We start from the raw sequence: 14,906 nt of genomic DNA on the forward strand, positions 1-14,906 counted from the left end.
ACATCAAAAGGACACAAAGATCATAAATTAACAATCTAATGACCTGTCTCAAGAAACTAGAAAAGTAAGAGCAAACCAAACCCAAAGCCAGTAGAAGAAAAGAAATAACAAAGCTCAGAGCAGAACTAAAGGAAATGGAAAACAAAAAACCAATACAAAGGATCAATGAAACAAAAAGTTGGCTCTTTGAAAAGATAAACAAGATTGATAAATCTCTTGCTAGATTAACAAGAAATAGAAAAGACCCAAATAAGCTCAATCAAAAATGAAAAAGAAGATATTAGAACTGATATCACAGAAATACAAAATATCATCTGTGAATACTATGAAAATATCTATGCACATAAATTTGAAAACATAGAGGGAATGGACAAATTCCTGGAAACACACAACCTGCCAAGACTCAATCAGGAAGAAATAGAATTCCTGAACAGACCAATAATGAGCAACAAGACTGAAACAGTAACAAAAAAAAAATCTTCCAACAAAAAACATCCTGAGACCAGATGGATTCACAGCTGAATTTTACCAGACCTACAAAGAAGAGCTGGTACCCATACGTTAGAAATTATTCTATAACATTGAGAAGGAGGGAGTTCTCCCCAGCTCATTCAATGAAGCCAGTATCACCTTGATACCAAAGCCAGAAAAGGACACAACAAAAAAAGAAAACTACAGACCAATATCCCTTGTGAATATACATGCAAAAATCCTCAATAAAATACTAGCAAACTGAACGCAACAGCACATCAAAAAAATAATCCATCATGACCAAGTGGGCTTCATCCCAGGGATGCAAGGATGGTTCAACATATGGAAATCAATAAACGTGATTCACCACATAAACAGAAGCAAAAACAAAGACTATATGATCATATCAATAGATGCAGAAAAATAACTGGACAAAATTCAGCACCATTTCATGATAAAAATCTCAAAAAAATAGGCATAGGAGAAACATAACTCAAGATTACAAAAGCCATATATGACCAACCTACAGCCAACATTGTGCTGAATGGGGAAAAGTTGAAAGCATTCCCACTAAGAACTGGAAAAAGACAAGAGCACCCAATGTCACCACTTCTCTTCAACATAGTGCTGGAAGTCCTACCCAGAGCAATCAGCCAAGAGAAAGTAATAAAAGGTACCAAATAAGGAAAGAGGAGGTCAAATTATCACTTTTTGCTGATGATACGATCTTATATGTAGAAAACCCCAAAGACTCCACCAAGAGACTCCTGTAATTGATAAATAAATGCAGCAAAGTTTCAGGTTACGAAATCAATGTACATGAATTAGTAGCATTCCTATACACCAATAACAGTCAATCTGAAGACTCAATACTATTCACAATAGCTATAAAGAAAATAAAATATATAGGAATATACCTAACCAAGGAGATAAAAGATCTCTACAAAGAGAACTATGAAACATTGAGGAAGAAATCACAGACAACACAAACAAATGGAAAAACGTATCATGCTCACGAATAGGTAGAATCAACATTGTTAAAATGTCCATACTACCCAAAGTGATTTACAGATTTAATGCAATCTCCATCAAAATACCAACATCACATCTCACAGACCTAGAAGAAAATAATTCTATGCTTCATTTGGAACCAGAAAAAAGCCTTAATAGCCAAAACAATCTTAAGCAAAAAGAACAGATCTGGAGGCATCACATTACCAGACTCGAAACTATACTACAAGGCTATAATAACCGAAACAGCATGATATTGGCACAAAAATAGAGACAGATCAATGGAACAGAATGGAGAACCAGATACAAAACCATCCACATATGACCAACAGATACTTGACAAAATAGAATATACAAGGGGAAAAAAGAAGCCGTATTCAATAAATGATGCTGGGAAGATTGGATAGCCACAGGCAGAAGAATGAAACAGGATCCATATCTCTCACCACTCACAAAAATTAATTCAAGATGAATAAAAGACTTAAATGTAAGGCATGACACCATAAGAAGTCCAGAAGAAAATATCTGAAAAGCTCTTCTAAATATCTGCCTAGGCAAAGAATTTATGAAGAAGACCTTAATGTTGGCCGGGCGCGGTGGCTCACGCCTGTAATCCTAGCACTCTGGGAGGCCGAGGCGGGTGGATCGCTCGAGGTCAGGAGTTCGAGACCAGCCTGAGCAAGAGTGAGACCCCGTCTCTACTAAAAAATAGAAAGAAATTATATGGACAACTAAAATATATATATACAAAAAAATTAGCCGGGCATGGTGGCTCATGCCTGTAGTCCCAGCTACTCGGGAGGCTGAGGCAGTAGGATCGCTTAAGCCCAGGAGTTTGAGGTTGCTGTGAGCTAGGCTGACGCCACGGCACTCACTCTAGCCTGGGCAACAGAGTGAGACTCTGTCTCAAAAAAAAAAAAAAAAGAAGACCTTAATGGCAATCACAGCAACAATAAAAATAAACAAATGGGACTTGATTAAAAAGTTTCTGCACAACTAAGTAAATAATTAACAAAGCAAATAGCCAATCTACAGAATGAGAGAAAATATTCACAAGCTATACATCTGATAAAGGGCTAATAACAAGAATCTACAAAGAACTCAAGCAAATCAACAAGAAAAACACAAAAAAACCCATTAAAAAGTGGGCAAAGACATGAACAGATCTTTCAAAAAGAAGATAGACAAATGGCCAAGAAACATATGAAAAAATGCTCAACATCACTAATCATCATGGAAATGCAAATTAAAACCACAATGAGATATCACCTTACCACAATTAGAACGCCTTTTATTAAAAGGTCCAAAAACAATAAATGCAGGCATGGATGCAGAGAGAAAGGAAGGCTTATACACAGTTGGTGGGACTGCAAATTAGTATGACCCCTATGGAAAACAGTATGGAGATTCCTCAAAGAACTAAAGTAGACCTACTGTTGATCCAGCAGCCCCACTACTGCTGGGTATTTTCCTGAAGGAAAAGAAGTCATTTTATCAAAAAGACACCTGCACATGAATGTTCATTGCAGCACAACTCACAATTGCAAAGATGTGACATCAATGCAAGTGCCCATCAATTCATGAGTGGATTAACAAAATGTGGTATATGTATACTATGGAATACTACTCAGCCATGAGGAATGATGAATTAAGGCCTTGTGCAACCATTTGCATGGAACTGAAGACCATTATCCTAAGTGAAGTATTCTTTAGAATGGAAAAACAAACACCACACATACTCACTATTAAATTGGAACTAACCAGTGAGCACACATATGGACAGAGGGAAGTAAAACTCAGCAGAAATCAAGCAGTGGGGAGGGGAGAGAAAGGGGTAGGCAAAAACCTACCTAACAGGTACGAATGAACACTATCTGGGTGATGGGCTCACTTATAACCCTGACTCAGGCATAACAAAATCAATATATGTAATCAAAAACATTTGTACCCTATTACTTTTAAATTAAAAAAATAAATTTTTGAAAAGAATAACAATGAAAAATAAAGTCCATTTTGCCATGTAAAGTAGCATATTTACAGGTTTTGAATGAAGACATGAGCACCTTTGGAAGGTCATTTTGCCTATCAGAGATGCAAATGCAAAAATGGATAAACAAATAGAATAGCCCTATGTTTATTAAAGAAGTTGAATTTTTAGTTAAAAGTCTTCCTCCAAAGAAACTTTATCTTCATTCTTCATACCAAACACACAAATTAACCTGAAATGAATCATAATCAAAAAAGGAAAAACTATAAAACTTCCAGAAGAAAACATAAGAGAACATGTTTATAACCTTGGGACAGGGAAATAATTTTTTGCAGGACATGAAAAGCATCAACTATAGAAGAAAAATTGATGGTAAGCTTTTCATCAAAATAAAAACCTTTACTCTTCAGCAGATAATGTTAAGAAATGAAAAGGCAAGCCACTGACTGAGGAAATATTTGCAATACATACATCTGACAAAGACTGCTTTCCAGAATATATAAAGAATTCTTACAACTCAATATAAGAAGACAATTCAATAGAAACAGTAGGCAAAGAAGATGTATAAATGGCCAATAAGCACACAAGAAGATGTTTAACAGGACTAGTCATCAGGAGAACACTTATTAAAACCATATTGCTATAGTACTACTCACCCACTCAAATAGCTTAAATATAAAAGGGGTGGAAATACCAAGTGTCAGCAAGGATGTGAAACATGTGAGTCTCTCACAGATTGTTGGTAAGAGTAAAAAAATCACACAACTTCTTTGGAAAACATTTTGGCAGTTTCTTATTAAGTTAAACACATACTTTCATATCATCCAGCAATTTCAATTCTAGATTTTTACTCTTGATAAAATATCTGTAACATATGAAAACATATGTCCACATAAAAACTTGTCCATTAATGACCATAGAAGCTTTATTCAAAATAAACAGAACCTGGAAACAACCACAATATCCATCAATAGGTGAACAGATAGATAAATGATGGTATATCTATATATTGTGACTACTCCTCAGAAATAAAAAGAACTAGTGATCCCTATAGCAGAATGGATGAACCTCAAAAGCATTTTGCTGAGCAAAAAAGAAAGACACAAAAGAGTAAATACTGTATGATTTCCATTTACACGAAATTCTATAACAGGCACAATTAACATACATTGACAGAATGCTGGTCAGTGGTTAACTAGGGCTGAGGGTGAGAGGAACTGACAGCAAAGGGGCATGAGGTTCCTTTTTGCAAAGATGGAAATTTTGATTGTACTGGTGACTACACGGGTGTACATATTTATCAAAATTCATTGAACTGTGCTCTCAAAATACGTTTATATTATTGCATGTAAATTATAAGTCAATAAGTTTATTATTTCAATAAAAGAAAAAAATATTTAAAGAATGAAGACACTTGGGCCGCATTCCTAGTGATTCCCATACCCTAGTGATTGATATAGGGCCTAGAAATCTGCACGGTGAACAAGCCCCATGGATAATTACGCTGCAGACGTTTCACTTATGGTATTGGTCTCTATGAGCACCCAAATCTTGGACAACAAATCAACTAGGCAAGCAAAGACAATTCAGAGGAACAGTGTTTGAGTTTCTCTGTGACCTATTCCACCCCCAACCTCCATTCTTTAGCTGGAACACTGGTCACTCTGCAACTACCCTCCTGGGTGCTCTGTTCCCCCAACTGTTGGCTCAGCTGTGGATAAGTTCCCTTCATTCACTCTTTACAAAAAAAAGTTTGCTGGGAAGATTAATGGGGGGAAAAGAAAAATTAAAGCACTGCACTCAAGTGCAGAGAAACCAGTTTATTTGCTGAGCACAAATTCTCCCTCATGAGGTCATTTCAAGTCTGGCACCAGATGCTGTGGGTGGCCCCGTTCACTGGGCACATGATATCCACAAATAAGCCTCCTCTAGGGGAACAGGAGGTAGACAGGGAGCCTGGTGGACCGCCTGTGTGAAGAATGGAACAGCACGGCAACAAATGTGCTAAGAGCACCCATGGCCCTGCCTCCTTCCTGTCCCACTCCCTTTTTGAAAGAAAGGGTCATTTTCCTGCCAAATTAAATGAAACCATAGTGCTCTGTTTCCATTCCTTAGTCTTTTCCTGCTGCCTGACATATCTTCCCCATCTCTGGTCCCCTGTTCTACCTGTTGAAATCCTTCCTAAGCTTCATGGCCCAACTTGGATAACATCTCCATCGGGCCTTATCAGATCACCAAACAAGTGAACTCCCCTGGGTTCCTATGGTACTTGGTTTGAAGAGCTTTTACAGAAATCCTGACTTGTATTTTACTTATTCATACACATGTCATATCTATTAATACTTCACTAGAATGGAATCAACTTGATTATAAAAACTATAATTTAGTTTATATATAATATATTACATTACATACATTATATATATATATGTAATATATATATATAATGTAGCCTAGGTGTAGCCTGCATACATCCCAGTACATTACTTTGCACTCAGTGGGTATTTTACATACAATTATTGTAGAAATAAATGAACAATTCGGTCCATGCTGATTCCTATCTCTGAGCTTCTGCTCATGCTGCCCTTCTTTTCTGGGAAACCCTTCCCACCTCAGGGGTCACTTCCTCCAAGAAGCCTTCCTGGCTCTTGGCTCCTATGGCACTCTGGCCACATCACTTGCCACCACCACCACATATCAAAATGAATTATTTCTTATCCATTTCACCCACTTATTCATAAGCCTTGAGAAGCCAAAAACTCCTTCCTAGTCAACCTTATCTTACCACCATGTAGCCCAGTGCTTGGTAATAGCATGCATTTCATAAATGTTTGTCAAACAGAATGGTCTCTTCAGAAGTTTCTGGAAGCATAAGCCCATGCCACAGAGGGCCTGGTTTAGTTAGTTCGTGTTCCTATTAGAGAACCCAAAACTTACTGTCCCGAGGTCTCATTCCCGAGGTTTCATTCCCGGAGAAAACCCAGCATGAACAGGCTTCCTACCTTACGCTCCCCCGAGGCTGGAGGAAAGACCAGGACCAGGAGTTCTCTCGGGTCTCGCAGGGGCCACGAGTCTTGCGTGCAGGGGGCTCTCCCGCAGGACCGACTGCCGCGCGCAGAGGAGGCCAGTGTGGGCTCTCCTCAGAGGATGGGGCCGCAGGAGGAAGACTCTGTGACCCGTTAGAGCCCCGTGCCTCCTCCTTGAACGCGGTTCTCTCTGCCCGCTCCTGCTTTCCCTTTGTCTGCCGCTGGCCTCTCCCGCCTCTTTCCCTCTTTCTCGCCCGCTTCTCCTCCCCTGTGGTCTCACCGCACTTTCCCAGGACCACTGTTCCCCTTTGGTCCCTTTTCCTTCTCACCAGTCGGAGTCACCTCCTTCATCCTGAGCTGCCTTGGTTTACCCGGCTCCCGCGCCCTGCACGCGCTGCCTCGCGTCCCCGTGCCCTGCCGGCAGGAGCGCGGCGTCCTCGCGCAGCCAGGAGGAGGGGGCGGGCGGCCGGCGCCGGTCCCGCCCCGGCGCGTGTGCGAGTCTGTGTGGCGGTGACGCGGCGGCCGCGGGAGGAGGCCGGCCGGGAGGGGGGCGCCGCCGCCGGGCTGCTGGGCTCCCGCGCCCTGCGCTCCCCGCCGCCCGCCCAGGCGCAGGCGGGGCGCAGGCGGCGGCGGGCGGCATGGAGAGCCTGCTGGAGAACCCGGTGCGCGCCGTGCTCTACCTCAAGGAGCTCACCGCCATCGTGCAGAACCAGCAGAGCCTCATCCACACCCAGCGCCAGCGCATCGACGAGCTGGAGCGGCGGCTGGACGAGCTCAGCGCCGAGAACCGCAGCCTGTGGGAGCGTCAGCGGCTGCTGCAAGCCCAGCCTCCGCCCGGGCTCGCGCCCCCGTCGTCAGCCCCGCAGCCGGCTCCCCGGGCCCCCGCGGCGCGGGAGCCGCTCCAGGACCACGGACAGCTCCCGGCCGCCGCGCCGCAGCCCGCACCCGCGCAGTCGCTCCAGCACCACGGCCAGCTCCCGGCGCAGCCCCAGCCGGGCCCCGGTGGCAGGGCTCAGGCGCCCCAGGCGCCCCACCAGCACCCGGTGACGCTCGGGGCCGTCGCCGTCGCCGACAAGGAGAAGGAGCGTCCCCCGAGTTGCTGCGCTGCCGCCGGAGCCCTCCTGCAGCACAAATCCCCCGCCGCCCTCGGCAAGGGCGTCCTGAGCAGGAGGCCCGGGTGAGTGGGGAAGAGGAGGGGATGGTTGCGGTGGAAGGAGGGGAAGCAAGTGGGCACGAGGAGGGGCCATGGTGGAAATGAAGGGCACGTGAGGGTCTGCAGGACTGGGGTGCTGTGAAGATGAAGGGGGGAGAAGATGCTCGGGGTAGAACTGTGTCGAGGAGATCTGGAGGAAAGCAGGCAGCGGTGTCAGTGTTTGAGAAGGTGTGGCGGATGTTGGAGCAAAAAGGAATACCCAGGCCGTCACTGGGGGCAGAGGAGGAAGAAATGGGTCTTAAATGACGGGGGATATTGGGAACTGGCGGGGTTTAAAGGAGACTAGATTGGGAGGAAGTTGGGGTGAAGATCAAACTGAAAAAAAGAGAAACATTGAAGGATTTTTTAAGCTAGAAAAAAAATTGGAAGAGAGTTTGGATAGTACAATTATTTGAATGGAGAGTGAGATATGAAAAAGGCGGAGGCTTGGCAAAGAGGCACGTTAAGAGCTTTGAGAGGGCTGGAGTCCAGGAAGAGTAGGATTGGGGTAGAGGTGAATTCAGGAGGCAGAGGATACCGCTGAGAAGCAGGAGAGGTGGGAGAGGGCAGGGGAGCTGCAAATAGAAGAAGATAAAGGATGGGAGAAAGAATTTCCCAGAGGAATGAGCTGGCTCTTTCACTGGTGCAGTGGGAGTCAAAGCCAGGAGTGGCTCACTGGGGGAAGCCTACTCCACTCAGACCTGAGTGGGCACCTTTCTTGTGACTCCCCACAGAGCCAAAGGGCTGCAAGGAACCCTCCCCCCCCCCCCCATCAAACCTATGGAGGACTCAGTTACAGCTCGAGGACTCAGTCTGGTTAGAGCTTTTTCCTCGGACTCAGGGAGGATTTCTGTGCAGCGTGGTTGGCCGTGGTGGAAAGTGAACAATGATGAGGGGACCGTTGGCAGACGGAGTTGGTATTTGGGTATAATGCCTGCTGTGGCTCTCTGCTATGGCTACCGACTCTGAGCCTTATTTCCCCTTGGTGACTGGGTGATGACAGGAATCGTGTGTTGGGGCTTGAGAGAAATGTTAGCCCCCAGGACCCAGGGCCTCAAGCTCTTTCTTCACTCGAGAGGCCCATGAACTAGGAATACGGGAAGAAGGGATGAAAGTGGGCTGGAATATTCCATCCTCTGTATTGGGAAGGCTGCGGCCATGTCAGCTTCCTTTCTCTGATTAGACAGGTGATGGGAGAACCGAATGGAAGAACAGCTCAGGAGAAAGGAAATCAGTGCCTGGGCAGCACCTGCCCCTGACAACGGTGCTGCTAAAGGAGGCCAGGGAGCAAGAGGGGACAGGAGAGCCAGGAATCTCATCTTCACTCAGGCTCAAGTGTGCTTTAAATCTAGGGGACACTTGTGAAGATTTGCCGTATTCCTTAAAAACTCACTTTCTTCTCCCATCTGCTATAGTTAGAGAAGTTGGGTTACGGCGCGTTAGCTCACAGGGCAGGTTTGACCGGAACTGGGAGATCTTAGGGGTGAAGACCTAGGCGGATGATCTGGCTTGGCAGACCTAAAGCATTTGATTTAAACCCAAGAAGATGCAGTTTTCCACCCCAACTCACTCCACGCCCTGTGTTCCCTTCCCTCGGTTTCACAGTTTTCTTCCCTCATCTCACATAAAAAGCAGAAAGTCCATTTTCCCTCAGTGCCCATGGATCGGCAAAAGGCCACGTACAAGAGAGCATGTGATGTTTTCCCAGACGGGGTAAAGAGCCACTCCAGTCCATTCCCTGGGGGTGGCCACAGCTGCTGATAATTACGATCCTTCACCTGCTTCCTCTGCTCCCGGCTTCTGGTGTCTCCCTTTTCTCCCACTGCACCCCTACTTCCTTTGTGTCTCTTCAGGGGACTGTGCAGGCATGAAGAGTTGAGGAAAGATCATTTTTCCTGGGCAAAGACCTTTCTGTGGCCACCAAAGCAACCTACAGAGCCCAAACCTTTCCACCCAGACGCTCCTGCTGGGGATGCAGGGGTTTAGGGATCGCCTGGATTCCTAATCCAGCCTCACATGTCAGTACTAAAGAGGAATCCTGGACATGACGTGCTCGTCTTTCCTTCTCACCTGTCCTGCTTCTGCTTCCTAAGGGAGCAGAACAAAAATAAGAAATAATTAGCATGGAGAAGAGTGAAAGTTGTTGGAAATCTTTCATTTAGGAAGTTGTGCCTGGCACTAAGACCATCTCCTTCCTCTGTCCTGCTATTTCCCTGCTCCCCAAGCCTGCGGATGCAGAGGCTCAGAGACCACCGACATGCCTGCCTCACCTTCTCCCTACAGCTCTCTTTCCTTGGTTGTGACACCATGGCCATCTTGGCTGGCTGAATAACCTTCTGGATCACCCATTTCCTTCCCCATGGTTTTGCCCAACTTTAACACCAGTTAAAGAACCTCAGGAAGGAATCATCGTTGCTGACGCCATGTTTGGCCCCAGCCTGCTCTCTGCCCATGTGTCTTCTCCGCTGCCCATACCTCTCCACGGTGCAAGGCTAGATGGAGCCAGCGGGCAGGGCGAGACCTCCAGGGACAGGGTGAGGTGAGGAGGAGCAGCGCGGGCCAGCAGCCCTCTCCCTGGGCTTTCTCCCGGCACTCCCTGCGGCGTCTGGTTTCCACTGGGCCTGCTGAAGTAGGAGGGAGAGATGGCACAGAGGGTCTCCTGATCGTATTTCTGCTGTGAATCTTTTCTCGTTCCTCCTCCGGCCTCATTATAGTGAGAATGCAGCCTCAGGGAGGTGGCCGAAGGGTGGTGACGGTTTCCAGGGCCAGGCACTGGGTCAGATGCAGTCTTTCACCACACAGTTTGCCTCTTACCCCTAGGACTCCTTTTCCTGCCCAATTCCAGTAGAGGCAGAAGCCCTGGGGAACTTGGGACTGGGAAATAATGAATCATTTCATTGCCATCTGCTCTACATTAATATGCAGTCTGGCCTTTCAGCTGAAGGAGGGCGATATAAAGGTGGTGGCCTTGGAGGTCAGGTCAAAGAAGCAACCATATGGGGACGGGGGAGTGCAGAGATATTATGGAAGGAAAACACCCAAGGGGTTAAAATGCTTTCTCTCCATGCTTCCTGACTCTTGCTAAGCTCTGCCCCTCACTGCTTTTGTCTCTTAAAGGAAGCAGAAAGCATAGCTTCCTCTTCTTTACTTTTTCAATCAAGGCTCACAGCATCTACAGAATTGATTATTATTCCTTTCCTGGCTGGAGCCAGAACCTCAACTTGACCTGGCAAAGTCCCCTTGCTGTGGAAGCACATGACCCTACCTGAAGCTGCTGGCTTCAGCGTGATCACAGTTTCTCTGAGCACATCTGCCCACCTGTGCAGCCATGAGTCTGTGGATGACAGGGCTTGCCCGTGTCTCCAAGTCCACCGGCAGATGGCTGCTAGTGGCTAAGTTCTTGCATTACAATTCAAATTCAGCTCCTACTCCAAGCTCCCTACCTCAGCACAGCTGTGAAGTCTGAATGGCTCAGAAGCTCCTGTCCTCTTCTCTCTTTCTTCCTCCCTTGTCTTCCTTTTACATCCTTCCTCTTCCTCACTACTTTCTTTCCTTCCCCTGACTCCCTTCTTTTCTCTCCCTCAAACACTTTGTCTCTCTCATCCTTTTTCTCTCCATCCTTCCTCCACTTAGCCTACACAGGGAAGTCTCTTTGCTGTCTACCGTCATCCTTTAAGCATGAAATAAATCTTGAGTCACCTTTGGAGCTCCGTGGTCTCACATGCCTGGAGACTGTGGACGTGGGTTTAGCCTGAGCTGTCTAAGATGCTGATTGGAACAGGTGTCTCTGCTACTACTGGGTCAGAGTTGTCTACTTGAAGGTGGCAGCTCATGACTGGCCCATCCTTGAAGCTATTAAGAGAGTGTGAAAGTCTATCAGTCAGTCAACTACATGTAGTAACTGTCCAGTCCATTCAAAACCCTGTACTGTGTGTGTGGAAAGATTGGAAAGGACCAAATGGTTCTTGCTCAACTTACATGAGACCATGCCTAGAACATCTGAACAAGTGTAAGCATGTCGTGGCTGCCTGGAGCTACCATCTAGCAGATCAGGACAGGTAAAAAGGGTGAGCATACAAACCATGTTCAGAGCCAGAGAGAAGAAGGCTGACTTGGTTGAAGTCAAGGGTTTATGTCAGAATTGTAAAAGCCAAGGACAGCTGGAAAGGGAACGGAGCCCAGAAGAGTCGATCCACGGAGATATCTGTATTGCCTGTGCATCTCGTCCATCCTCGGGCGGTGCATCCCCGACTCTAACCCCTCCCCACCAGGCTCAGTGCCGCCCGCAGGGCAGGGAGAGCCCCGGCACACAGGCCCTTGCCTACCTTGTGCCCAGAAGGCCTGGCTGCTGAAGAAGCACCACATGGCCAATGCTCACCAATCCGCCTGTCCTCTTCATTCCCCTGCCCCGGCACAGAGAGAGCCTCTAGCTAGCAAGATGGACGGTGGGGCCAGAATGAAGGCTCACTGAGAGCAGGGAGTACGTATCTTTGTGTGCATACCTGGAAGCTGGCGCGCAGGGCACACTCGCAAAGACCCTGTCCTCTGCCTTCCCAGTGCCTGGACCACTGCCCCCCCCCTCCCTTTCATCCAACACGGAGCAAAACTGAAGAGAAACCATCAGCCTCTGGTCCCTGGGAAACCCTGACTGCCTCCCTCCTCCTCACCAGCCCCTGAGCGGTGCTTCCCCCACTCCGCCCTGCCCCTGCCTCACTCCCAGCCCCTGCCCGGCCCCACACAGTTCCGGACAGGCCTCACAAAGGCCTCTTAGCACATTTTCCCACCGGCCCAAAAGCAAGCAACAGGAGCAGCCGTTGGTCCTGCTGATTCAGCCAGTATCTGTGCAGCCAGAGTTGCAAAGGCCACTTAAGGAAAAAGGCAGATGGAGTCAGGGTTGGGTGAAGAAGGAATGCAAGGGAAGGTGATTTGAAAAGGGGGGACAGCTGGGACAAACATCTGGGCCCAGGGTCTGGAAAGAGACCCAACTTCGGAATTTACATCCCAGGTAAAGATTTTTGGACAAATTGCCCTTATTGAGGGACCCTAAATATTTTTTTCACCAGAGCCCAAACATACTGTCAGTGGCCCTGGACACAGGGCTGCAACATCCTAGCAAGGAGTTTCTTAGGAAGAAGTCCCGGGGACGCTCACAGCACCTCGCAGATTCCCAAACCTCAGGCCACCTGGCAGGGCTCCTGAGGCTTGGGCCACCGCAGCACCTTCCTCCTCCACTTCTGGAAAGGCGTGAGGGGGAGGCCCCCACACAGGCTGCAAAGGGTTTCTTGTTTCCGCAAAGGAAAGGGGTGTCCATCTTCATTTCAGGAAATGAGGGCATTACCAAAAAGAAAGAGAGAGTTAGGAAAGGGAGAAGTTAGATTTTCCAGGCTGAAAGGAACTTCAGGAATCCATAGAATCACACGGTGTTCAGGACCCCGGCGGCCGGAACGTGGGCCCGGGGCGGGCACAATGTGACCCTGCTTCACCACCTGCTGGTTCGGAGGCCTGGCAGCGTCATTTACTTTCTTTCAGTCTCTGTTTCTTCACTTGTAAAATGAGGAGTAATATCTACTTTAAAGGGTTGCCATAAAGTTTAAACATTAGATAATGGCATCTGTTTAGTACTGTTTTGGGCACTTAGTAAGTATTTCTACAGGTAAAGAAACCAGGGCGCAGGAAAGATAAGAGGCTCATCCTACATCAGACAACAGCGACAGACTAGAATCCAGGTTCAAGATTCCTTCTACTCTGCCAGGCCACCTTTCTACCTGCGCCCTTTTCTCATTTACCCTTCTCCCTCTGGACAACGTGCACCCAAGACATTCCAGGTACACGGATGTCGAGCTTACCTTGAAAAGCAGCCGGGCAGGACAAATCCACCAGCCCTTACTGATCTGTAATGAGAGCTCACACTTCACAGCTGGGAAGTGCTTCTTGAAGTCCAGCTCAAATCTCTTCTGCAGCATTTTAAGATTACTTGCACTTCTCTTAAGGACATTAATCAAGGAGATCTGAGATATCACCCAGTGCCCCAGGCAGAGAAAAATGAGCACCCCCATTTCCTGAATAGGGAAACTACAGTCTCACCTAGGGAAAGGTCTACTGACCTGTCAAGGGCAGAGCGGAGGGTGGTCCTGAGGGCAGGAAGCTGGGAAGAACAGCAGGGGGGTGGTGAGGAAAGACGAGGCCTGACGTGCTGTTGTGGATCCTCTGGGTGGTCTGAGGAGGGGTTTGGGGGGAGGACTCTGCTTTCTCTGGTCAGGACTAAAAGGTAAATGAGGCCGGGCACAGTGGCTCATGCCTGTCATCCTAGCACTCTGGGAAGCCGAGACCGGTGAATTGCTTGAGCTCAGGAGTTCGAGACCAGCCTGAGCAAGAGTGACCCCGTCTCTATTAAAAATAGAAAAATTATCCAGGTGTGGTGGCACACACCTGTAGTCCCAGCTACTCAGGAGGCTGAGGCAGGAGGATCACTTGAGCCCAGGAGTTTGAGGTTGCAGTGAACTATGATGATGCCACGGCACTCTAACCTGGACAACAGAGCGAGACACTGTCTCAAAAAAAAAAAAAAAAAAAAAAAAAGAAGGTAAATGAGTTTCTTCTCTTAAAGACTTTTCTTAGATGAGATGCCTTCCAGGAAAACCAAAAGAAATGAAAAAGAAAATATGGTGGGCTTCCAAAATTCTCTCCCAGGGTGATTGTGGCTACGAGGCCACCATAGGCAAAGATTGCCGGGGTGTGTGTGTGTGTGTGTGTGTGTATGTGTGTGTTGGGGCACAGTGTGGGGTGGGGTAGGGAACAGGCTGTTTTGCTGTTGCTTTGTTGGGAATAACTGGTCTGGAAGGGTTATGTAACTCTGTGAGACAAGTGTATGTGAGGGGTACCTTTCCTCCTGGCTATGGACAGAGGGCATGCAGGCAGGCTGGCCAAGTCCCGAGCCAAAGAAGGACCACATGCTCCATGCTGGCATCAGGCCATTCCCTCTAAGCCACATTTGCAGAGGCTGGAGGGCGTTAGGAGCTGAATCAGGGTCCTTCAGCCCCTCCGGGAAGTTAAGCAAATGTCAGAGCTGGAAGGATCCTTTAAAGTCACTTGGTCCAAACTTCCTGTTTGGCAAATGAGAAAGCTAAGGCACAAGAGGGAAGTGACTGGTGCATCCAAACTAGTTAGTGGCAGAACTAGGTTTAGAGCTCGGATTCTCTTAGCCCTTCATCCAGTGCTC

The 14,906-nt window shown here is 47.2% G+C and overlaps 1 protein-coding gene across 1 annotated transcript in view; it reads left to right on the forward strand.

The window, feature by feature from the left end:
• The first annotated feature begins 7,133 nt into the window (after window positions 1–7,133).
• IQSEC3 (IQ motif and Sec7 domain ArfGEF 3) overlaps window positions 7,134–14,906 on the forward strand; it is a 115,841-nt gene continuing 108,068 nt past the window's right edge. Inside the window, exon 1 of the mRNA XM_069491021.1 lies at window positions 7,134–7,672. Within this exon, the coding sequence (XP_069347122.1) occupies window positions 7,134–7,672 (539 nt within the window). The remainder of the gene's footprint in view (window positions 7,673–14,906) is intronic.

This window comes from Eulemur rufifrons, chromosome 16 (assembly GCF_041146395.1).
Source record: "Eulemur rufifrons isolate Redbay chromosome 16, OSU_ERuf_1, whole genome shotgun sequence".
Taxonomy (NCBI): Eukaryota; Metazoa; Chordata; class Mammalia; order Primates; family Lemuridae; genus Eulemur; species Eulemur rufifrons.